This window comes from Anastrepha ludens, chromosome 4 (assembly GCF_028408465.1).
Source record: "Anastrepha ludens isolate Willacy chromosome 4, idAnaLude1.1, whole genome shotgun sequence".
Taxonomy (NCBI): Eukaryota; Metazoa; Arthropoda; class Insecta; order Diptera; family Tephritidae; genus Anastrepha; species Anastrepha ludens.
In genome coordinates, this window is record NC_071500.1 from 111,647,419 (window position 1) to 111,674,339 (window position 26,921).

At 33.5% G+C, this 26,921-nt stretch overlaps 2 protein-coding genes across 4 annotated transcripts; one reads left to right on the forward strand and one right to left on the reverse strand.

Moving 5' to 3' along the window:
- The first annotated feature begins 204 nt into the window (after nucleotides 1-204).
- Nucleotides 205-9,683, forward strand: LOC128860622 (L-threonine 3-dehydrogenase, mitochondrial). The gene is made up of 6 exons (XM_054098255.1): nucleotides 205-685; nucleotides 5,028-5,277; nucleotides 5,815-5,941; nucleotides 6,065-6,212; nucleotides 7,882-7,987; nucleotides 9,335-9,683. Exons 1-6 carry the CDS (start codon nucleotides 541-543, stop codon nucleotides 9,651-9,653), a joined length of 1,095 nt encoding a protein of 364 aa, XP_053954230.1. The 5' UTR covers nucleotides 205-540; the 3' UTR covers nucleotides 9,654-9,683.
- Nucleotides 9,684-12,566: 2,883 nt separating this feature from the next.
- LOC128860623 (uncharacterized) lies at nucleotides 12,567-23,351 on the reverse strand. 3 transcript variants are annotated; one of them, XM_054098256.1, is made up of 4 exons: nucleotides 23,240-23,351; nucleotides 21,767-22,600; nucleotides 17,784-17,939; nucleotides 12,567-14,201 (listed from the first exon to the last, which is right to left on the reverse strand). In XM_054098256.1, exons 2-4 carry the CDS (start codon nucleotides 22,311-22,313, stop codon nucleotides 13,747-13,749), a joined length of 1,158 nt encoding a protein of 385 aa, XP_053954231.1. In that variant the 5' UTR covers nucleotides 22,314-22,600; nucleotides 23,240-23,351; the 3' UTR covers nucleotides 12,567-13,746. The 3 variants fall into 3 exon arrangements, with proteins under 3 accessions (XP_053954231.1, XP_053954233.1, XP_053954232.1); XM_054098258.1 differs by lacking the exon at nucleotides 23,240-23,351 and adding an exon at nucleotides 22,886-23,122; XM_054098257.1 differs by lacking the exon at nucleotides 23,240-23,351 and adding an exon at nucleotides 22,741-22,852.
- Between the last annotated feature and the right edge of the window lie 3,570 nt (nucleotides 23,352-26,921).

Below are 26,921 nucleotides of genomic sequence, written 5' to 3' on the forward strand. Positions count from 1 at the left end.
TACATGCAGCATATATGCATGTATTGATGTATGCGTCCCGTCTGTGCCATAAAGTAACAATTTTGTAAAATCTTCCATACAATAGCGGCAACAACACAAAACTTTTATTCAGTATTTCATTTATTTCAGTATTTCAGCATTTTTTTATTTGAAGAAACAGATTTTTGCAAGCAAAGCAAAACCAAGGCGATAGCCGCGTCGTAGAATAGCAAACAGAATTCAGTTGAAAATCGCACATCGGGCTGTGTTGACCGGTGAAATTTTCGAGAGCCCGGTAGTACGCAAAAAAAGATGTTTTGAAAGGACTAAAAGAATCGTATAATTCAAATATATGAAAAATTAAAGAATAGAAATATGAAAAAAAAACTTGAAATTATGCATTGCGAAAATTAAAAAAGAAAGTCTTAAAAAAGTGGAAAAAGTTCAAAAATCATATGAAAATTATTATTTTATTAAATATTTTATAATTTAACAAATACTAAGCGAAATCGAATCTTAAATTTTATGCGTTTTACCAAATTTTCACATTAAAAAGAAAAAATGTTTAGAAAATGTGTAACGACCTTGGTGCAAAATAAAATCGCCAGCACTACGGGATCTTTAGCCCCAATCACTGGCCACGCATTGAACAAACGCGCTCAGCATACCAAAGCCAGTAGTCGTCCGCCGAAAATTTTGATCACCGGTGAGTCAAAAACGAGAACTCAACGCCGAGTTCTAATAAAAAAGTTGTAAGCCAGCGCTACATGGGTTTTTAAGAAATATTACTTTGGTGTTGAGTAAACATAAAGAGCAAATAAATAAAAAAATTACCCTTACCTAGGCGTTTAATAAATATTTTTTTATATTTTATTTATATTATTAAAAAAACTTAAAATACTCAAATATGTATGTGAACCATTTTCGTTTTGAAATAAAAAGGAGGTTATGGGGCAAGAATTTATCCGCGGCAACAGATGCTGTCTGAAACCAAACCCTCAGCCCCGGGCGAATTCATTAAAGTTGGTGCGACTAGAATTTGAATGTAAAAAATACGTTTCGTAATTTACGGCGAAAGAAAAAACCACTGGTCTACTGCTACCGTCATTGTACTAAAATTTATTGAGGACGTTGGAGTCAGCAAAATACTCTCAATCCATGAAAGGGGCACAATAGATTTTTCAGGTCGCAGTGGTAAATCCCCTCTTAATAATAATATGCCACTGTAGCAATTCAAAAAAAAACTTATATTTTGGCTCAAAAGAGGACCTAATACTTTAAAAATTGTCTAAGCAATAGATTTCTCATTTTACTAAGGAAATATGTCTAAATGTTTCTACTTTGAATTTAGGCCCATCTTAGTCCGAAAACTTTAAACGCGTTTCTCTCGAAATTACATTTTTCAAGTCGGCCACACTCACAACTCTTGACCGATACACTTGAAATTTTAACTTATACTCACAATACTCACAATATTGAAGGTTTTTTCGATATGTTCCATGGTTTTTTCTACAAACATTTTTTAAAATTTGAACTTACCAATTTTTGATTATTTTTTCCAAAAAATCTGAATAATAAATCTAAATGTGACGCAAACCATGGAATTTGGCCTCAATTCTTGGATGAGCTGTATTTTATAGGCACGTAGGCTTAGAGCCTTACGTAAAAACTTTCACGTAGTCGAAGGCCAAAAAATTGAGCCCGACTACAAATCGACATTTCGGCGCCTTCTTCAACACTTCGCTCTGTGAACTTCCCTTCCGCAGATTTTTTTTTTTTTTTAAGTAAATTTCCATGATTTGGGAGCGTTTTTCTGGCGTTAAACGATTCATGATGACTTGTCAAACCTTACTGAGCCGAAATGTTCACACAGTTTGCCATTCTTAGCTGCTTCTATTCAGTACATTGATGATCCTCTTTCAGAATTTTGATTTATTTTAATGTTTCGCCGGAAAAAATTACCCAAAATATTATTATTTTTTCGACCGCTACCGTTGCCTAGTCCCCTATGACGGTTTATACTAGATGGCGCAAAATTAATCATTCAATTCTGTTTTTCAATAATTTTTTACTAAATAAAAAAAATTACTTTGAGTGATAGACATTTTTAAAATGAACTTTACGCGCTCCATTGTCTGCAGCTATTCAGTTCACAAGTGTCAGCTGTGATTGGCATACGACGCCATTTGCGAAGATGGGATGATTAATTTGGCATCACAGAAGCAAAACGTATTCCAATTTATGTAACTCTATTTACTTTTGAACCCCCACCCTAAAGTAATTTATATTTCTTAAGCCAAACGCCAGCACAGAAATCTATACTAAAAAATCACCAAAATTCGAAAACTGTACTAATACATTTTTTACAATAACAAATGTTTCAGTTCCGTGACTTTCGTGACGAAAAGCTGTTTTGTTGCCAAAAAATTGAAAGGAACAACAAATAAAAGCGTGTAATTCGTGTGCCTGAGCATTTTTATGCTTTTGTTTTAACACGTGGCCATTTTTTTAGCTCTGACCATTTGCACTCTATACCATATCTGTTAGATGTTTGGCCCAGCTTCTGCTCCAATTTGTGGCGCGCGCCTTGATATTGTTGTACAATACAGTTGGAGGGCCCTACATTTTTATATCACCTTTAAATGACAGTTGTTTTTTATCAGAAGCAGTTAACCATTGCTTGTCGAGTGCCTTGAGCTATTAGAAAAAAACGTTTCTATCGTTTAACGTCTAATATGCATCCACAGTGGGCATCGAACGCATTCCCAAACGAGTGGTAGTCACGTATAAATCATTCGGCCATGGGGACCTTCTTGTATGCATATGTACTCCTACATATAAATGACCTAATATTTTAAAAATAAAAGCATAGTATTCAAAATACGCTTTGTGATCAGGGGCTAAAAAGTTACGCATTATCTTCTGTCTAAGAAGTATTCGGAATTTCCAATTTTTTGTACGAAATTTGTGCTGATTGTTGAAATTTCATTGCTGATTGTCCTTCCTCTCGGAACGTATTAATTTTAATATTTTGCAAAGGGTTCTCCGATTTTCCTGTACATTTCATAGCGACATAGCCTTTCCAGAGGCTATTAATGAATTCAACTGAATCTCTAATGCTATCGATATTGATTTTTCACTGACAAAACCATCTTTTGTGAGTATTTTAGATTCAGTTCTCTCATTTTTGTAGTTTTTTTTTGCTGCAACCATTTCATAAAATTTTTCAGTACATTTTCGCGAGTCTCGGCACATATCTCATGGGATGATTTGTTACATAACACAAAGTACATGTTAAAGTCCCGGTACGTTTCAGTGGAACCAAAACATTCGTTAAATAAGAATTTTCAGAAAAAAACAAAAAAAAATTAACGTCCACGTGACGGTCAGAATTCCGGCTAAATTTAGGTTAGCCCATAGAAAAAATCTATTGAAGAACTTGCTACCTCAATCATCTTACGAAAATATGTGTTTTATTTAATATATTTGTTAAATATAATGAAATTCAAAGAAAACTTTCTTCAATTAGGATACAAAATCCTTTAATAAAACTAATTAGCTTTTATGTTGAACACAATTTAATGAAATATCACAAATTTTTTACACAACACTAACTTATTATATACATATCTGTAAAATCATTTAATGATAATAATTTCCATTGGCTGCCGTAACCTGCTCGATTCAAATACTCCATATTCATATTGATCATAACGGTATTAATTGTAGACTTCAAAGAAGAAATGCTGTTATGCGGAAGCTTATTGGTTTCACGTTCCACTACGCACTGTACGTAGTAATCCAGAGGGTTAAGGTCTAGCGAGTTCTGTGTTATGTGGTCATGGAAATTTTCAGTCATCCAATTTTGTATCCCCATCGCTTAGTGTGAAGGTGCAGAGTTTTGTTGCAAGATGTATGAGCTGCCACCGCATACACTATGAACCCAGGGTTTCACTACTGTCTCTAGAACCTCGATATTTGCAACAGGAGTCACTCGAAATCCTTGAGTATTTGTTTTTCACAACCCCTAAAACCATAACAGTGGCAGAAAGCTTCGCGTGCATGACAACATGAATCTCTGTAGAATTGGAACATACTATAGTCATCTACCATTTCTGCGACGCTTAAAATATAGCCTTGGTAAAAAATTTCTTCGTCAAAACCATAACATCTCAAATGCTTCAGGGTGTTACATTTTGTTTAGAAGGCGTTTTGGTTGGATAATTCCCTGTTCTCGTGTTTGCTCCGACATAAACCGGAGATCTTCATGAACAACCGGACACATAAGACGCTCCGAAACATTAAGCTCCCTCGCAAGGACCCTTATTGATTTTGAAGAGTGCTCGTCAATGATCCTCGTATTTTTTCCGTCTCGCAACAGATTCGTCGCCTGATGCTTGCAATCAGAGGAAAACCTATGGAGATATACACTTTAACTGAAGAAAACTAGTTAGGGAGACTTTAGACGAATTTTCTGAATTTATTTTCAAAACATTGAATTTTGGTTTTTTATTTCTTTCATAAGCATAAATCTTATGAACGAATGAAAGGGCGCACGTAAGCAAATTAGAGACTTCTAAATCGGTGTGATTTTCATGTTTTCTCATTTCTTGAGTTAAGTTGTACTTCTCCATATATTATCTGAAAAAGAGCAAAAAGCAAAGTAATAATTTCGGGAAGTTATAGCTATACTATATATATGCATGCCCTCAACTACTGCATGCGCCCTCTAGTTACACTAGTTTACACGAAAATTCGTTAAATATGTGTTTTTTAGACAGCAAAATGAATCTAAAAAACCCATATTAACGAGGCATCACTTTTCAAGAAAATATTTGCATACATACTAGAAATTTGCAGAATTTTTCACACAGTAGATATAGAAAAATAGGTTTTGGAGCGAAAATGCGACATTCTGCGAATGAAACTTTGCAGTTTTACTAACTTTACTCTCTTCATATAGTAAGATGTATAAAAAACTGATTAAAGTCCCAAAATTATTCTCAAATCTTTTTTGTTTAATTAGTGAATTCTCTTGCCTTCCCTAGGTGGTCTGGGCCAGCTTGGTACCGAATGCGCCAAACTTCTACGCTCCCAATACGGCGATGACAGTGTCGTACTCTCAGACATTGTAAAACCCAGCAAGGAGGTGGCAGAAAGTGGCCCCTACATATTCGCAGATATTTTAGATTTCAAAGGACTGCAGAAGATCGTGGTGGATCATCGCGTAGATTGGCTGATACACTTTTCGGCGTTGCTGAGCGCGATTGGGGAACAAAATGTGCCGCTGGCGGTGCGGTAAGTGAAAACTGTAACTAGTGGTTCTACCACTAAGCATTACAAATACATTTACGTATGTATGTATGTATGTTTGTTTGTCAGCAACCTAACCAACTGCAGAGTTAGCCATCAATCTACAGTGTTTCTGGATTAATTGGTCTACAAATGCGCTGTTTATACTTTGTGAACATAAAGTCTTCCATTTTAACCGGCTGTAAGTTGATTTTCTGTCATAATTTAGGAAGACTTTCACTTAGTCACGCAAAGTTATTACCGAATACTTGTAAAAGTAATCGCGTGTCGCCACCAATTTTATTAAGCCTACCCATTAGTACATATAATATATGTACATATGTATACTTTCGTCATCAACATAAATACGGACATATGTATGGGTGGCACTCACACGAATGCTTGCCATTTTGAGTTTTGATTGGATTTTCTTGGGTTTTCCTAAATAAGTTGCATTGCTTTATGCTCGCAAGCACATACATACATACATATATATGCATGCTATGATCACAAGAAATTAATTAATTGACTAAAATATTTCAGCGTCAACATTGAAGGCGTCCATAATGTCATCGAACTTGCCAAACAGTACAATTTACGCATTTTTGTTCCGAGCACCATCGGTGCATTCGGTCCAGACAGTCCACGTAATCCCACTCCCAATGTGACGGTGAGTCTACGTAAATATAATTCCTAAGTTTTTGTTTATATTTTTCCTATGTGAAATAGTTTAATAATATTTTTTGTTTAATTTTTACGTCTTGCTTGACTCGGCTTATCCTGCAATTCGCAGATTCAACGTCCCCGCACAATGTATGGCGTTTCCAAAGTGCATGCCGAGCTGATGGGCGAGTATTATTTCCATAAATTTGGTTTAGACTTTAGATGCCTGCGTTTCCCAGGTGTCATTTCAAGCGATCCCCCAGGCGGTGGCACTACTGGTGAGTAAAGAATAACATTTAGTGAATTGACTGCTAATCACAAATTCCTAATCTCAAATATTTTCTACTTGCATATGCACAAGCTATGTAATTAATTGTAACTGTAATTTAACGCTTTTGAATTTTCCACTTCAAGATTTTAATGCGATTTCGAATAAAAATTTTTTGCCGATTAAAACAATTAAATTCAATTACTTACGAAAGCTCGATTATTGAATACAATAAAGAAAGTGGAATTTTTGCGATTATTTTCACTTTATTAAATGTGCAATTTACAAGAAGGAAAAACGTAGCAATTTTCAATAATTGAGTAACTGCATAAAGGCCAGAGAATACTGGCGGTTGTATGCGATTGTATGTGGTGTATCGAGCAGTGTGGCAATTTAGCGCATGATGAGTTTAACCCAGTTCAATTAAGGGAATATTAAGCTATTTACAGCAAGAAGAAATATGAAAAGACGCGCAATAAGAAAGGGAAAATGTATTTTACGTAGATACTCTTTGTTGAATGAATAATAAACAAATGTCCCAAAAAAACCCAAAATAAAAAAAACAATACTAAATTAACAATAAATGAAATGATTTCTAATAAAAAAAAATATAACAAAAACATATTTTATATTTAATTTTATTTTATTGTATAATTTTAAGTAAATTTAAATATTTTTTTAATTTTTTGTATTTGATTTTATTTATTTAATTTATTTTTGTTATATTTGAAATAAAAAAAATTAAATAAAATATGTAAATTTAACTAAAATTATGCAATAAAATAAAATTAAATATTAAATAAAAATAAATAAAATAAAATAAGAATAAACTAAATTAAATATAAAATAAAATAAACTTAAATATAATACATTTACAATAACTAAAGTTAATAATAAAATAAATTTAAGAAAAACTTGCGGCGACACTCAGCCCATACTTCACATCCGTATAATAGATACCGTCGTGTCCATGAGCAGCTTCCGCCTACTTGCGATTGGGCCTCCGACGTTAGCCATTAATCTTGATATCTCTGAGATGGTTTTGGCAGATTTTTCAGCAGCATATTGGATTTGTGCCCAATAAGTCAGCTTATTGTTGAGTATGATGCCCAGATATTTCCACACCATTGAAGTCGTTATGTTCTCTGTGTAAACCGGTAGAGGTACGCGCACCCTCATACATAAGTGGGATGAGTTCTTTTTTTCGTGAGCCAAGATAAAGTAGTGCGAGTCGAACCATGTCTTGATTTTTATCACCCACCATTGCCGCATCTTCATCACGTGCAGTAACAACTGCTGCAATATCATCCGCGTATCCTACAAGATAACAATCGCCAGATAAATATATAATGTAAAACAAAATAAATTATTCGAAATAATTTAAAATTAAATGAAAGTAAATTTAAATAAATAAAAAAAAAATTAAATAAAACAAAATTAATTTTTTTCGTATTTTTATTTTTTTGAGCTCAAGCACAGCCAAGAGTTTCTGTAGTTGACTTCTAATTGAAAAATAAAATAAATGAATCTGAAAATAACTAAAGCAAACAAAGTAAAATAAAATAATACAAAATGAAATTAAATTAAATGAAGCAAAAGAAAATAAAATAAATTAAGGAATGCAATGATTATAAGTATGTAATAATTAAATTTTTTACTTTTCTTATTCCTTTTTAAAGATTACGCTGTTGCCATTTTTCATGAAGCCTTGCGCACCGGCAAATACACCTGCTATTTGCGTCCTGACACGTGCTTGCCCATGATGTACATTGAGGATTGTCTCCGGTAAGTTGGAACTGTTTGCAATATCCATAAATAGAAAATGGGTCTTAAAATAATGAGTTTTCTATTTAAATATTTTGAATATTTTTTAAGGGGGGAAGTACCTTTAGAGGGCCGAAAAAAACCAGTTGTTCGTGATATTATTATTATAAATAAGCAATTAATTGAGTTATGGCGGTTCACGTAAATCGTGTCGCCGCTGACATCGAATTCGGCGAAAGCGATCCTGACCGCAACTTTCATCTGAAATCATAAAATCAAACATTATTTTACTCAGGAGGGTTTTTTATCCTAGATAGACTACAATCTCTAGCAAATTCGAAGATTAACCATTAAAATGAGGCTTCAAAAAAAACTTTTGGTTTTTTTTGCAAAAATTTTCAAACGTTTTTGTGTTAAAAAGTATCTAAAAATGATTTTTTCTTTTCGTCCGTAGTCTACCTAGAGTAGCTTTTTATGCCCTTTAAAATGAAACCTTGATGAAGAAAATTGGTTCAATACTTTTTCCGTAATCACTTACGCCAATTTGAAAAGCATGGTTTCGAGAAAACGCCGTTTAAAGTTCGCGGTCAAGGAAAAAGAAACTTACCGAAGTTGGACGCTAATCAGCACCACCAGGCTCATCGAGTTGTGCCTCCCTACGAGCACTGCGATTTTTTGAAACGTCTAAAGGTACTTCCCCCCTTAACCTAAAAATATGAGATTCTTCAAAATCATTATGTTTTTGGTTTTTTTAAACTCGAATCTGAATATGAATTTTCGTTATCTGTTATGACTATCAATTTATGTTTACCTTTATTGAAGTTACAATGCATAAACTCTACTCGACTATTAGAAAAATAGTTCTAGCCGAAAGCCTTTGCTGCTAGCGCTGCGTTTGCATGAGTTTACGAATAGTTTTATTATCATGTAAGCTTTTAAAAATGAAATAAATTAATAAATATTTCTTTACTTTTGCGAAATATTTTACTTGAGTTATGGAATAATTTCGATACTCCACTAACAATAAGTTGGCAATTCTTCAATTTAATTAAACAATTTGGTCTCGTTTTGCTGATATAAATCTATTTGAGGTCAAGCAATAGCAAGCGGTATGAAAGAAGTTAATTAAAATTATAAATTTTAAAACTGAATGTCCTAAGTCATTCTGTTTTTCTTATTCCATTACAAGGTTAAATTAAAAATTAATTCTTTTAGTTTTACATAATGCAGATTTTTGTCAGAATATACATTAATACTCAAATAGATCTAACGTGTTTTTTTTTCTTTATTTAATATTAATTAATTATGTATTTAGAGAAATATAAGTAATGCTTTAATTTTCATTTATTTACATGCTTTTTCTTACAGCGCCTTGCATTCTTTTATGTGTGCACCGCCAGAACGTTTGAAACGTCGCGTCTACAACGTCACAGCCATGTCCTTCACACCTGAGCAACTGGTAGAGAAATTAAGTCGTTATATTCCAAATTTGCATGTTACCTATAAGCCAGACGGTCGGCAAGCGATCGCGGATTCTTGGCCGCAAGTTTTCGATGATTCTGAGGCTCGTAGAGATTGGGGCTGGCAGCATAAGCACGATCTGGACAATTTAGTAGATTTTATGGTGAAAGAGGTCCAAGAGAATTATATTAATGTGGAAAATGCAAAAGTTCTAGCCTCTGTATGAAAAATCTTCTATTAAATACTTAATTTTTTATATCGCATTTGTCATTTCTGAAGATCAAAAATATAAATTTCAAATTAGATTTTGTATGTATGTACATATGTATACGTTTATAAGGGGTTTTAAACAATAAACTTAAGCAATATAGGATATAGAGAGAACGTTGTTAAAATGAATTGGAATATGGTGTGAGTGTATGTTAAAAGGGAAAAGAGTTCTAATAAAGCGAGTCGCTTGAAGTAAAGAAAAGTCACAGAATATTTATTATATGGTAAACTATCATTGTAAACCAAAAAGTAACCCTAAAGTAACCACCTTGAATCGACTCGCCTTGCGTGAAAACATATAACTTTTCCTAAATGAGTATCTTAAACATAAAGTAGTTACACGTTTTCATGAAATGTGCGTGATCACGTGGACATCATTTTCCCGCCCATATTTAAAACGTTTTTTGTTTTGCAGTAAAAAGTTATATCAACTTTGAATTATTTTATAAGGACAGATTGAAACATCAAAATAAAAAATAAAAAGCAGACAATATCAATACTTTATAAAAAAACTTAGGTAAACCTTCTACATTTTTAAAATGGTAAAATACAATGGAAATCAGCAATCTTTATACTTAAGAAAGAATTTAACAATACTTTTATTTGTTTTAAGATCATACAAAACTTGAATAAAAAAAACTTAAAAAAATTTTAAATAAATGCACAGAACTACATTTTTGTTCATGAACAAAAGCAAATGTATTTAAAGTTTTTGGTTTTGAAGCTGCTCTGCGATCCGCTGAAGCTGCACACTCTTTCGGATCCTATGGAGTGTTTGTCCTACAATTTTTTCAAACGCAAGCAGTGTAATAATACGTTCACATATAAGTAGATGATCTACTTTTTCGCGCTTACCTCAGAATCCGTAATTGAAAAGCGCGATTTCCCATACAAAATGTCTCTCCCAAAATCTGAGATTATAAAATAATCCTAGATAATAACGATACTTATTGACATACAATCCTGTGTTTTCTGTGTTATCGATAATAATTATTATGGATGTAAAGAGAAACATCAAACTAAAAACTAAATGAAATGAATGCCGGCCACCAAACAAGTCTGCAAACAAATTTCTAATCAAATTTTTGTTAAATATTATTAATTAGGGATTCATTTTACAGAAAAAAACGTGTGCCCATAAACGTTTTGTCCTCTTATTACTTACTGTAAAAAGTAATAAACGAATTTCGAATGTGTATTACTGCCATAATTTTATGCAACCTCAGTAAACGTCGCATACGGATTTCCTCCAACTGTTTATTATTAGTAGCCAATTGCGCAATTAAATTAGCTATTCCTTCTCCTTGTATTTTCTTCATATCGTTAGTAATAATTAAAGAAACCAAAAACACCGAAACATTCCACCAACATAATTTCTATGAAGAAAAACCTTTCAAAGCAGTACTGACAGCTGATTGTAGATTTTGCAGGTAATCTGCCATATATGAACGGGTAGATTAATTTGGTGGATTTATGGGTGATTAATGCATATGTGAACGTATTATAAGAGAGTGGAGGAAAAATGCAGTTATACAAGAATATATCGAAAAAAATTAAGGAAGACAGCGAGTTGTAAAACGAATACAAATAAAGAAATTCAAAATATTTGCAGTAAATTTAATGTTTTACGAATAAGATTAGAAATGTTTAATGACTAAGACAAATATGATGAAACCCCCCATTTTTTAACATATACATTGTAACTCCCATTATGCCTTTGCGCAACAAAAATTGCGTTACTACCAATGGCTACTTTGAATTAATAAGCGACGAGCACATCTCATCGCTTGTGCGCTGAAACTACAGATGGCGCTGGCGTTATTATGCCACTAATGAAATAATGGCAATCGCCCAGCTGTATTTTTCGCCAATAGATATGACAAAAAATATATGAAAAAGGTCTGTATTAGATTTGAGAAAAGTTAAGTGGGATAAAGGATCCTTTTCTGGCATTCCTGGTGGAAACAGAAACGGCAACTGTGGATCGGAGCATATTGATTTTGACATGATGGAATTGAAGAAAGCAAAACAAAATACATGTATGTTTTTACTTATATGCAGATGCCATCACCTGCAATGAATTCGCCTTGGATTCTCCGATACAAACATTTTATCAAGGCGAACCAATAAATGGATGAATTCGTTTTAAATTTTATAATGCGCTTCAGTTTGAGAAATTAACTATTTTTTTCTGCATTTATTCAATTCGTTTCTTAAATTGATCACGTAAATGAGGGTTTCGGGTTACTGTTTTCCTTACGGCTGGTGAATACTGTCATTAACACCAAGGTGGATTTAATAAGGTGACAGTTTGAGAAACTTTTTTTCTGCATTCAATTCGTTTCTTATGGCCTCTGGTGACGCTCCAGCATGCTTATATGTGTGCGTGTCGGGTGACACTCGTACTTGCTTCGTGTCACACATACTTGTTGTCGGCTTTTGAATGATGAAAATCAAAAATTTTAGATATTAGCGTCAAGCACCCGACACGCACACATATAAGCCTGCTGGACAAGCATGCTGGAGCGTCACCAGAGGCCATTAAAGTGATCACGTAAATGAGGGTTTCGGGTTACTGGTATTAACATTACTTTTCGTTAAATCAAGCAACTTTTTCAGTTTTCTTTGTCAGTAAGCCCATTGCAACTCAATTAATTTGCAGAAGTTTTCCTTACGGCTGGTGAATACTGTCATTAACACCCTTTTCTACATAAATGCAACTCTGCTCTTTTGACAAATTTCCGCCGCACTTAACCGCTATTCGTTCGCGTTCACGTCGTTTCCCGTAAATCGAATGGAAAATCCAAATTTTGTGAAAAATATTGCAAAAACACCTTTCTGGATATTTGAGACATAAATAGCCAAAATCTAATTGCTTCAAGTGTATGCTTAAATATGTACATACACACATGCGTCTGCTTTATTCAGTATGCATTAACTCATTATTTTTGATACAATTCATAAATCTGTTTAATTACTTACATGTACAATTCTTTAGGTGATATTTTGTTTAAATTGTACAACAAACGGAAATAAACACCTTCAAAATGCATATAGGAGAAATCTGCTTTTTTCGTTTAGCAATGCTAAGCTGAGATTTAACACAAAATGCAACTGTTTCGCTTGTAACAACTTTGATTTGACTATTTTTTATACATATAAATACAATATATAGGATTGTGTGTTTAAAAATTGGGCACAATAGTTCGTTAAGTATTGGTTTAGTTATTTCCTGTCGTTTTGAGTTATTTAAATATAATAATAATATTTAACATTGTGTCTCTTTTGTGATATGATTGCTTGCGAGTTCATAATTCGTGTGCACACACAATATTTGGTGGGGTTAAGTAAATGTGTACATATATATGTACATATCTATATTAGTTTCAGTTTTCATTTAATGCACGTACCTTATATATAGTACATACATTTACAATGTGTCTGCTTACATACTACTCTATATTTTTCATTATCTGCAAAGTTCAGTTGCACAGATGAGTGGTCGAGAATACAAAAATACGCTTCCCTCGACGTATATTTACGATTATTCGCATTGTCTCTAATTTTTTTTCATATCATTTTGTGGGTACACAAAACGCTTCATTAACCTATTATCACGCCACAAACTCGCATATGCAAATTTGTCTATACGTTTATATGTAGATACGTAAGTGCATATTCATTAATCGCACGCTAACCCCTCAAGTATCATAACTCAAAATCTACAATATTCGAAGGACGCAACCCATTTTTCGTTGTTACAAAAGTAAATTTTTGTGTTATAATCTAAAATAAAATTAAAAAATATTTTGTGTTACGACGCTTTAGATGTTAGCGAGCCAAAAAACACATCACAATAATTCTTCGATTTAATGCTATGTTTGTGGAGCTTAGATTTATAAACTAGTAAATTCGTCTATTCATTTTTTCTAATGTATCAAGGAAAATAACCATTTTTTCATTTATTTAGTTAATCTCGATTTTGCAGCAAGAGCTGTTTAGTTGTGTTTGAGCTACCTCCCTGCACCGATTTGACTTCGACTTCTTTCTCAAATATCCTCAATGTACGGCTGATTACCACCATTGGCCGCTGTAAACTGGTAGAAAGCGCCGCCATGTGTTTTGGCATACAATGCCGCCACTCCAGTGGTATCTTCATTGCTAGTTGCTATATCAGCGGGTTGCGAAATCTTAGCAATAGCACCAAATGCCGGAAATTTTGATTGTTTCATTAGATATGTATTGCCAATATCAGCACGAACGCTCTGATCACCTTCAGCAATCTCACATTTATTGTCATCACCACCATTTCTTTTCTTCTTCGCACCATCCGGTGGGATGTACGCCGCAGCACTGCTGGACAAACACTTGATTTCATGGTTGTTGTAAAAGAGTGCCTTGTTATTATTGTTTTGGTTAGCTGTATTAATGTTATCATGATAAACGTTTACAAAACTGTTGCTACGCTTGGCGTCGTAATTTATGGCTTGCCGACATCTTTTTGCTGTAATAGGAGTGGGAAAAAATGTATTGTATGAGAAAAAATAAAACTGCAATGAATCCAAGGGAAGAAAAAATTATTCGAAAGGTCTTATGAGGTTTCGTGTTTCGTGCATATGCATGTATGTTAAATTTTGATTTGTACTATGCGGTTTACTTTTGGTATATGTGCAGAATTACAAAAAACAACAATAACAATAGCAAAATGAATCTCCAATATGACCGAATCGTAGATGCAGAATTAAAAAAAATTGGGTACATACCCATTAGTTTTTAGTACAATAAAGTGTAAGTTTGAAGTGGCTCCAAAATTTATATTATATACATATATATTTATATACTGCTTTAACTCCTATTTGGAGCATGGGGTGTCTGATTAACAAGTTTGATATTTTAATAAGAACTTGTCGATTTTTTATAAATCTTGTACAAAGTTTGACACACATTTGATTTCTCTAATATTTGTTGTAGAATGAACTATTATTTTATAAAAAATAGATGAAAATTAAAAAACAAAAGAAAAGTAGCCAAAAATATCGCATTTCTAATTAGCTGCCCACGTGTGCATGTTGCATATGGACTTAAGATGTGGCTGATGGATACTGCAATTGTATTTGGATTATGCGGTAATTTCTGTATGGTGATACTGAAAGTTTTAATACTTTTGATTTTTGCCAATTTTTAGCAAAATAATTACGAATTGATTACAAAACAGGCGCGGAATATGAGTCATAAATCTGAGGGATAATTAAACAAATATTTTTGAGGAGACTATAAAGAAATAGTTGGGAAGTACAAAAATTTAAAATCCAAAGAAACGCTGGTGAAAAATGGATACAAGGAAAATCCATTTTGTCGTGGCATAATTTAGAGCATCACCACATAGCAGTAGGAAAAATGGAAAATTGAAAGCATTCAACTACAAAAGTATGTTAGGCAAATAAAAAAAAGTTTATAACAGACCATCAATAATGTCTTGGCACGGCTTATTCTTATTTTGCTGAGCTGTCGATCTTTTTAGAGACGATGTTGTTGTAGCAGTTCGTTAAGCCCTGCCGATCGTCACCGTCTAAAAAAGGTAAAAAAAAAAAAAAACATGCTGTTTCGACTGGTGAGTGGGCTTGAGGCGGCACGTGAATAGGTTGTTAGTGTCGAAGGGAGTACCACCACATGGTGGATATTGGTTGAGTAGGTGGGAGTCGATTCTGGAGAGGTAGGAGTTTAACCTACTATAATACCCTTAACGCAATTATGCCAAGATGACGCGGGTCTCACCAGGGAGCTGAAGATCTTCGCATAAACTGTTGGGTCCAGCAATTGTTATGTATAGTTCTAGACCTCATAAGTATAGTTAAATAGTTGCCCCTTAAAGTGCCTGGGAGGTGGTTCAGTCTCCAGAGAGAGCCCGTAGCTGTAGCAACCCAACAGGAATTGCTTATTGATCATTCTACTATGCTATTTAGTTGGGAGTTGTGAAGATGTTGTAAAGGAGATAGTCCGTGACTGTCCTAATGGCAGCATTTCCATGACAGCCGGTTCTACGTATCGAAATGATTCGGATTATTCTCGACCAAGCGCTGCCACCCTACATTTTACTACAAGTTGAAGTTGACGATCAACAATCCGAGGTTGCATCACATTTCATACAGTCTAGCAGCTACTCTCAACTCAACTCTTTCACATTACATTGATTAACGAATCGTCATTCGTCAGAAAATCGCTTTTAAAAATCAAACGTGGAATATTATTAAACTGATATTAAAATGGAAAGATTCTGAGCTGTTTTGAGTGCGATTTAATGCAAGGCATGAACATTTATTGTGCATATTTAGTTGACTCGTGATTCGCTAACTACTTTGCATCTTTGCATTGAACTCAGTTCTTATTACCTATCGTGAGCCACTAGTGAGCGATAGCTTCAGCAAAAAAGACAGGAATAATACTATATTCTTTTCTGGGACAGTCATTATTTCACACCTGGTTGACTATTACTTGTGTGAGCTATGTAAAGTACATACAATTGTATGTACACTTGTCAACTTTTGACCTATGAGCTCAAGTATTTTTAGTATTTCATGTGGATTATGGAAAACGTAATCCAATCGGTATGTTAGTCACTTGTTGTCGCAAGCAAATTGTAAAAGCAGCAGTTCAATGCATTCTATAGGAGAATTTCCAATCTGCATTAACGAGAGTAAGCTTATTATGCAAAATAATATATTAACGAATAATAATTAATAACAAAAATAATAAAGTAATATACGCTATTTTTGAAATCAATAATAATTTTCACTATTTTGCTTTATTTATATATTTCATTCAATACATTTAATTGCATTTGGCTAAGTTTTGCTAAGTTTTAGTTTACTAAAAAATATTGCTCCATATATTGAAATCAGCATTCTGCATGATTCAATTTATATAAAAATAGTATATGTATTGAAGTAGTTGGATATATTATTTTATATTTCACGCCAATAAATAATATTTAAATATTTTTCTACGCTTCTTTACTCTCACTTTGCAAAATACACGCGCAAAGAATTAATCCTTTCACAGCTTATTTGTAATATTGCTCGTAAATATATACATACAGTCATACAAATCCAATGCTTACCAACCAAACCAATGAAGTATGCCAAGGCAGGTATATTACGTACGCATTCGCTGTTTGGCGCAAAATATATATTCATGTTAAATAAGTAGTGATGCAACATTTATATACACACATATATACTTATACATATCGCCAAGTGACAAATTTTGTGCTGCATACATAAAACTACACAATTCTGAATACATATAAAAATTGCATGAATGTGTGTTTTACGTTTTAATTTCATAAGCCATTTCACTCCAATTGATTTAAGTACATTTGGTGCATATAATATATGTACATACATAAATTCATAGTTATGTATTAAAAAAAATATTATTTGCAACTAAATAAAAACTATTTATCTTCCATACATAAATACATCGTACACATGTATGCACTTTTTATGATATCAGGTATGTAATTGTGTAAGTATTGCATTTGAGGTGGCATGGTTATTTCTTTTTTCATAACGAATTATTAATATATGGTATATAAAATTATCAAAAAAATTATAATAATTTAATTTGTAATACATTTATGCTAAGCTAAGGTACTCGAAATTGCTTTAATAATTATTTAATTGCATTAAGTATATAGTTAAGAATAATATGTATAACGATTCGTTGTGAATTTGAAAGAGAAAAAATCGAAAATTAGCTTGTATTGCAAAAATATAACTAATTAGAAAGCCTAAAATAATGAGAGTTATTGTTTTGAATTTTTTATCATTCGGTACTTTTTGTCTTAGCTTAATGCTTTTAAATTTCACTTTCGCTGGACGACTTTTTTCAATTTAAATCATGTGCGACAACAAGCAACGACTAACATCCCGATTGGCGCGATGCAAGTGCCCTTGATAATTATGTTGTTGCTGATATACAACTACTGGAGGTGCTTGTGAAGCATTTATTACTTGCTGTTGCTGTTGTTTTTGTTGTGGTTGCAGCTGCTGAGCGTGCTGTTTTGTTGTGATATAGTGTATATTACTTGTTGTATTGCCTGTTTGATTGCTGAGATTTGCGACGCCCATATTGACATCTACCTGTGGTTGCTGTTGCTGTTGTTGTTGGTTATATGGTGCGTCCTCAGTATCCATCAGACAAGATTGGGTGCCAATTTGTGTAGAGGGGAGTGAGAAGAAATCTGGAAGGACGCCAAGGATACAAGATACAAATATGAGACACCACAGGCAAAATTTATATACAAAAAATAAATAAGAAATATAAAAAAAATATAAAAGAAAATATTACAATAAAAAAATTTTAAATTTAAATAAATAAGTTTTTTTTTTTAATTTAAAATACAAAAAAAAAAATAAAGGAAACAGTAATAAACAATAATAATAAAAAAAATCATAAAAAAAAATTAAAAATAATTAAAAAAAAGATACAAGATACAAATATTGGACACCACAGACAAAATTTATATACGATAAATAAAATACATATATAAAAAAGAAAATGTAAAAAAAAAATTCAATTTAAAATGTAAAAAAATAAAGAAGAAAAAAAAACAAATAATTTAAAATAATAAAAAAATCATTAAAAAATATTTAAGAAAATAAAAAATAATAAAAAAAATAGTTATAAAAAAAATTGTATTAAAAAAAAAGAAAAACAAAACAGTAAAAAAAACTATAATTTAAAAGAAAAAGAAAAACAAAAAAATTAAATAAAAAAATCACAAAACAAGAAAACCTTAACATTAAAAAATATGAAAAACGTGTAAAATAAATAGAAAAATTATATAATATAAGGAAAGTTAAGGGCTGCTGATGCAAATTCGGCGCCCATAAGTTTGTAATATGTTTGAAAAACAGGAAGTTGAAGTCGTATTGCGATATCGACTTAAGAAGCCGGAGTTCTAGTCAAATCATACATTTTATTTTCGGTTTATAACTAATAGCAAGTGAGCTATAAAGAAATATGTACTCGAATTGTTTAACTTAGTAATTTTAATTCTAATTTCGATGACTTTTGATATTCTACTGCGAATAATTTCACATTTTTTCATCATAATCAGTTCAAATTAGGCTCATTTTACTAACAGATATGTACTTGAGGACTACCATTACATTTTCAAAATGAATAACCTAACGGATTATTGTGCATTCGACGGTTAATGCCAGGAGATTAATGGGCACTAATACCATTTCAATTAAATAAATGTTGGAAAGAAATTGTTTTAATCCCTTTAGGTAAAAATTAAGTGTAAAAATGTTGCGCCGAGGAGAATTTTGACTCTCAGCTCGCTCTGCGCTGCGCTGCTGAAAGGTGACGTTGACTCACTGCTCTGCTCTGCTCTCATCGATATCACTGCCAACCGCATGACCCAAATGTATAAAAATAAATGTGGTGTAAACGCAAAACACAAAACAAAAACAAACAAAAAAACGCAACGGGTTTTTTGCAAATTAAAATTAACAGCGTTTGTTTACTTTAACGTCGCAGCGCACTTTTGCTCTTCAAATACCGGTCACATTAAGAATGTGCAGCACATACTTAATTAATGAGTGACCAACTGAGGTAAGCAAAAACATACATCCATCCATATGTAATGAAATGTGCAGTAAAATTACGAAAACAAAAATGCAAAACTTATCAAACGTCAATCTTATAGGGGGAAATCTAAATTGCTTGTGCGATGTCAATTTACGATGTGACAATCAGTTAATACAGACAACAAAAGAGAGCCGATGCCGGGGGTGGTTTCAGTGGGAAGTTCTAATTATGACAATACGACAAATGCGGCTGAGTTCAAGGCTACCGTATATTTACTTTATAAGCAAATATGCGTTTTTTTTATTTTTTTCAAAAAAGTAATAATACATACACGAACGCATGCATATGTATGTATACATGTTTTTCAGCTCATTTTTTGTACTTATTAAGATCTTTGGTTAGTCAGCTTGTAAAGCAATAAATAAAATAAAAATTAAAAACAAAAAAAAAAAACACTAAATTTATCAAATAATCTCAGCAAACAATTTGTTGATTTTATAATTTTTTAACTTCTCCAGGCATATAACGAACATTTGTGTATACATATGATATGTATCTGTATGTAGACATTCCAAGATAAGCGCTAACAAGAGTTTCATACTAGAAATAATTTTTTTGTGAAGTCGTTGAGACTAAATTAAGTCTTCTATACACATAGTGTATAGAAAAAACATTTTCTGATGCTATAAGATACCAATATACTACGAATCGATAATACATCAAAGAACTCAAGTACCACAGATAAAATTTTTAATATAAAAAAACAACTACCAATTTAATAAGGCATCAATACACTATTTTAAATACTGCATTAACGTGATGTGCCATGCCATTTCAGTCGAAACATTGTTATTGCAATGACAACCATGTGCTCGGAAAAAACAAAAAACAAAAAAAACCAAACGGGATATGCTTTTAAATGCGTGGGATCCAGCAAAAATACTAATATCGAGAATTGTATGTTTATGTGTATGTATGTTCAGTCGTCTATTACAAATTTGGAGACAGTCAACAAGAAAACATTTTCTAATAATCTGTAATATATATTATTAAAAACGGCTATTTTTAAGTTTTATTGCGGCATTTTATGATGGTTATAAATATTGAAAGAGCAACGCTATAAACTGAAACAACTTCGGTTCCTTCAAAGTCAATACATAATTACAATTACAATACAATCAATTCATAATAATCCCAATAGAGGGAACGATCAGGATTACGAACCACTGACTGCGTACCAAGCAGTCTCTTTGATTTCTTGCTTTTATGGTGTGCTGGGTGATATTTTATTGTCTTTGAATTGTAACAGTACTGAATTTCGAAACACTATTCGTGTTTTCATTTTCTGCGAGTGGCTAGGAAAGCATTATATTGTTGTAACACAGACACTCACTCACAATAGTGTAATGCTAGTAATTTTCCTCTATAAAAGCATACGCGAAGTGAAGAGATAAGCCAAGGTAAGTAGGCGAAGAAAATCGGTTGGGCAAATAATTTCATTAAAATGTTTTATACATGTCTGTAAGTTGTGGCAGCATAAAAAAGTCTACAAAATTTATAGGGGTCTGGAGTTTTTATCGTTGTTTGATTTCTATTGTATTTTCTATTATACACATTTTGTTATCAAGTATATCCGTAAAATACTGAACTCCAGTCCATAAGATTGCAATATCTTAGACTCAAGACACATTAAGCAAATAATAGCAGCACGGTTGCAATTTTGATTTTTCCCCCCTATTTATTTGGATCCTGAATTGTCCAATTTTTGTTTAAAGGGTCAAACTTTATTTATAGATTTTGGCATTCTAAGGAAAAAAAAACATTGCTCTTGTTGTGTTTAGTTCTACTGCTACTACCTTTGCAATGTGCCTTGAATAGACTGATAGAATAGAATATATAGTATTCTGTACATCGTGGAAGGAAAAAAATTATGATGTAATATTACAAAGAGTATCAGACAATTTGATTTACGCAAATATGGCATTTCTTTATTTTTATTTTTGGAAAAAAAAATCTTGAAAAATGAGTCAGAATAAAAAAAAATCCTGTTGATCCTTACATTATAAATTAATTAAATTAGATTTAATCGAACTTCAAAGTCTCCAACATTTTAAAATAACCTTTCACCGTTTCAAAAAAAAAAAATAATAATAACTTACTTATGTTCGGAGTCATATTATTAAGCACATCACTACACTTAATTAGCGACAAACATAAATATGTGCATATGTATATAAGTGTCTACACACTTGACCTCCAAATTTATTACCAAAATACACTTTCCTTCCAAACCCCCACAAGATCCGCCACTAGAATATAGAATAAATATACACTCACACACTTGGAAAGCTAATATAAACACACCCCGAGGCAATCAAATGAAAATGCAATAAAAATAACAACATGCACGAATACAGAGAACAAAACAAAATAAAAAATTTAAATTAAAAATAAGGAGAATGAAATTACCATTACAATACTGCGCGGCATCATAGTCATCGTCAAAGCGGCAGCGCTTGGCAGCGCACACATCACCACCGGCTACAGCGACGCCGGCTGCGATGCCCTTGTCGCAGTTGTTAAGTAGCTCGCAGTTGGCGTAGTCATCATCGCTTACAAAGTAGCGCTTCTTGCAGCGTTGTGTGGCACCTAAACGATTACCAAATGCGGCAGCAGCAGCAGCAGCGCCATCACCAAAGTCCATGCCATTGACATCATTTGCATTTGGCACACATCTGTCGGTATTAATATTCGTATTGTTAATGTTTTGTCTTGCGTGTGCTGCAGTTACATCGCTGTTGTTGTCAGTAGGCTCATGGGCCGCATTCACATAGGAAAATCCGTAATAGCCATTAGACGAGATGTGCGACACGGCCGATGCTCCCGTAGCGGTGTCCAATCTGTGCTGTACCATAAGTGGATTGAACATATCCACGTGACGTGAATTTACTGGCAATCCATTGTTGCCAACAACTGAGCCACCATGTGCCCAACACTCAAAGTTCGTCAACACCATTTTCGATTTTCCCACGACGCGTAAATGTATGTACGCGCACGCAAGTATGATAGTATATAAAGTGAAATCAGCTAAATATTATGTATTACGAATCGAAGCAGCTGCAGCACGACAAAGCGCTTGCCCGCGACCAACAATATGCTAGCGAATTGGTGGAAAATTTCCAAAAATTTATGAATTTCCTCTTCCCTCCAAATCCGCTTTGCTGAGTGTATTGTTACTGTACACCTCGATATCTTGGCTTCCAACGTGTGCTAGACTAAGTTAACGGCTCGCCTCGTCGAATGCTATATTAAAAGAAATAAGATCATTAAAAAACACCGTATACTAGGTACTCGGAACAATAAAAAGAATGCAATCAGAAAACACCAACAAATTAATTCACTTATTTTTGGATGTTGTCTTTGTTTTTTTTTATTTCTCTTACAATTTTGTTGTTATTCCTATTCGGCTACTTTTTCAATTAATTAATGTCAACGCTATCTGAAGTTAGCGGCGGCAGCGAAAATCCCACCAGAACACGGTAAATTGCCACCAACGCAGTCACAGATATTACAGTAACACATGCATACCTATACATACAAATATATATTCGTCCAGCTGACTATTCTGCCAATTCCTAATTACATTATTAAAACATTTCACAAGTAAAACACGTTTATACTGACGGCAACCGTTAAAAATAAATATCAATACAAAATAACCCGAATAGCGTTCAATCAAAGTTGGAAGCAAAAAAAATCCTTTATTTATTTTTTTGCTGTTTTCTTTGTAAGCGTCTTCTTTATACACGTTGCGCCGTTGCGCGCGCTGACATACAAGCACACGAACAAAGCACAAATACGGTTGCGGGAAGCGGCCGGCAAAGTGACGCGCTAGTTGGTGTTGTCATGCTCCCCGCAATTTTTTTTACACGTTTCTCTTACCTTTCCCACGTTTTTTCTCAACCGAAAAAATATTTTCAAAACACACAATTATTTACTAAGGAAAATAACCAAACAACCACTCGCGACGACTTTTCAAATTTTACTGATTTGCTTTTTGGTCTCAATCCAAGGCGAATTGTGAATGCAAAAGGGTGTCTAGTACAGAGTTGCATGATGAAAAATTAAAAAAATTTCCGGCGGACATTGACATATTTTATATTTATTTTTTTCACACTTTTATTATTAAACTAAAACGATATTTAATATTTTGTAAAATTTTCAAAAGAACAATAGATAGTAAGTAAGCGCACTTAGACAGGCGACATATTGTTTGAATATAGTAGAAGTATTGAAGTAGAATTATAATTATAAGAACGGAGAATATTCCATTAAGTCAATTAATTTTTCGTCGTTAATTTCTAATATTCAAATTTGTATCTTAAATATCAAACCAAATGTAAAGTTTTGCACGGCTGCTTACTGTTGCGGGGTAAAACCAAAATAAATAAATACATACGGCTACGATTTGGGCTACGGCGTTTAGGCTCTGGCACCTATAATTGTTTATAGTGATCACCATACGTTTGATTAGAAATCCGCTGTGATTATTACGGCTATGGCTAAGGTACGACACCACTATGCGCAGCATTAAACAGAAAACATAAGGAATAAAAATTAATAATTTTATACACTCCGAGTCGTTTATCTATTTTACAGTAAGAATTATTAAGTAAAAAACAACTTATAAAATTTTATTTATGTTTAGTTAGTAATTTTGAATTAATAATTGTGTAAATTTTGTGACTAATTTCTTTTATTGTAATATTTCCAGTACAAAAATTTCATATAGAGTTTGAATGCCATTATATAGAAAATGGAAATTATATTTATTTGTACTTAACTAATAATTTAAAATAGTTTTTGTTCAACAATGAGCTATGATTCTATAAAAAACAAACAATGAAAAATTAAAACGTAAAAAAAGGTCAAAATATTGATGTGGCCTATTTTTGTCGCGGTGTTATCTAATTTTTTTCTTTAATAACTCTTTTACTAAAAAAACAAAATAATTTTGAGTGATGGAAGTTTTTATTTTCCATACCTACATTTTTATTTTTATTAGTGACTTTTTTTGTGTTTCTTTATAATTAAATTTATTTTGCGGCTTCCTGACAAAAATAATTTCGCCATAAGCGAAGTTCTTTTTCTGCCGGAGGCGCTACCTATCGGTATAAAATGTAAAATGTGCAATGCTCAGAAAACACACCGTTAGGTTTCGCGCTATGCTGAAAAGTGTAGAAGGAAGTGATTTACCTGTAGCAAAAGTAGAAAAATGTAGCATGCATTTAGGCTATAAACTATTCACATTGTGCAGAGCATTTTCCACTCATTAATATATAAAATATGTATGTGTATTGCATAGATTTAAGCGTACTTTGCAAAATTAGATGTGATCAATAATTCTGATTTGTTGCTTTATGGGTAAGGTTTAAAAGGCTACGCTTCATCATGTATGCATAAACTACACGGATATGTGTATAAAATCAATAACAGCAATCAAGGAATACAATTAAAGTAGATAATAACTTTTTGTTTATGTACATCTGCATGCACTATATTTCCCATCAACCCCAACCACAACCACACCAACAGCGCGCACACCTACTGCGCCAACACAGCCAGTATATTTCCGGTATCATTTATTATTTGTTTATATTTTTTTCGGGCATGACATTACAGTGGCCGGGGCAGCACTACCAACACTCAACAATTTTTGCTTGTGTTATCTTTCAATGTCAATTGCTCTTTATCGCTCGGCTTAGTATATGTAATGGTTATGCCCCTTGTAAATTGCTTTACAACCTTAGCGACAAACAATGCGGCGGCAGACCAATTACTTAGATATACGAAATCAATGCTGCATTTATGCAGTGGACACAAAATGTTTTGTTCTCATAAGGAAATTTCAAACATTGCAATATTTGTCTGCTCTACTTAGAAACAACTTGGAATTCCTTTCGTATGATTCAACTGTTCGCATGGGAAGCGCAAAGCGGGATGCCCTGCCACGATAAGGAATGAGCATTGAGTAATTTCCACAAGTGCGAATTTGATTGGTAACAAATGACATGGAACTCTGTGGGGTGCTGGTGAAATATGTGATTGATTTTCGTTAATAAACCTTTGCAATGTTCAAAAATTAGCTTATCGTAACGTGTGGGAAGCTATTTCGTCCAAGTAATATCTGAATTTCAATGCGAATAGAATTGAAAACTGTTCATTTTTTTCATAACCGACTTCATTCAACTTCTTTTAAAATGACACCGTAACCAACTAAAGTGCGGAAACCAATAGATGGTGGCCTCTGACGGCTAACTGCAGGGTCTCTGGTCAGAACTGTATCTTAAAAGGACAAAATGTCTGCTTGGATTCAACAGATCAACAACCTCCGTCCTCACAGGTGTTTTAACGGGACACTGGTAATCTAGCCAGTAGAATGGCTATGACTTCTGCAGGAGCTGTGGAGATGAGGAAAAAATTGAGTCGGTACAATAACTCCTCTGTGGAGGGCCTGTACTTCAAAGAAGCCGTGCCAAATATCTTGGCGATTGAAGACCTGGGAAATTTGCAAAATGTCTCACTGGAGGTACAAGTTACTTTCTTAAAAAGATCAAAGTGGTTTAAGCAACTTAGTAAGGGGATAGAGATCAAATGCAGGCATCACAATGGGCCTCAGGGCCACCTAATGTCTTGGCTTAGACAAGCAACCTGGCTAACCTAACTAAAGAATTCCGATCGACAAACTAAATGGCACTAAATGGAAACACCAAGGGTGGTCAATGGGGTGGTTGAGTCTAACAAATTCTTTAACAGTTTAGTGGGGCCTGTTGACTCCTGAGCCTGGTAGTCGAGATCCAAAATGATGATAAAAAATGGACCTTTCGACACACTTTTCAGTATCATCACGGCCAAGGCGAAACATCGGATAAGGCGTGGAAAAAATGTGTTTTGTTTATTAACCCAATACGAAAAGTAGGTACAAAGCAGATCGCCTCTGTGTGGTGCACACTCCCTCTTAATTCCTGTCCTTCCTGATGGGGCGTACGGTCTCTACAAAATGCTTCCAACGGTCACGGTCCTTTGCGATGACTTTGACTTCTTTGAATGCCTTCCCTGCAGCCTCAAGTTCTTTTTCGAGAGTTTTCATCCAGGGATGTCGTTTTTTTCTACTGCATTGCGGGCTCCAATCGAGTGCTTGTCTGCATAGGGATCCTTTGGAAGTGTGTGGCCAATCCATCTCCACTTCCTCTGTTTTATTTCAGTCTGGATGGGTTACTTTTGACAATTCACCCAAAGATCTCTGTTGTTGATTGTTGTGGGCCGACATTTACTTTAATTTAGTTTTTTCCCCATTAATCTTCAGCTCGACTTTCTTTGATTCTACCACCAAAACGTCGAGCTTCTTCTGCATGTCGCAGTTCTCTGTTGACAATAGGCAGATGTCATCGGCGTAATCTAGGTCTTCAAGGAGTTAGCTGAAGTTCCATTGTATGCCTCTGCGGCATCCGTCAACAGATCTTGAAAGCACGTCATCCCGCATAGAGATATAGAGTCAAAGGTGGACGATAGATGCATACTGGGTAATGCTAAGTGGTCTGCGGTCTTGATGTAATTTTTAAAA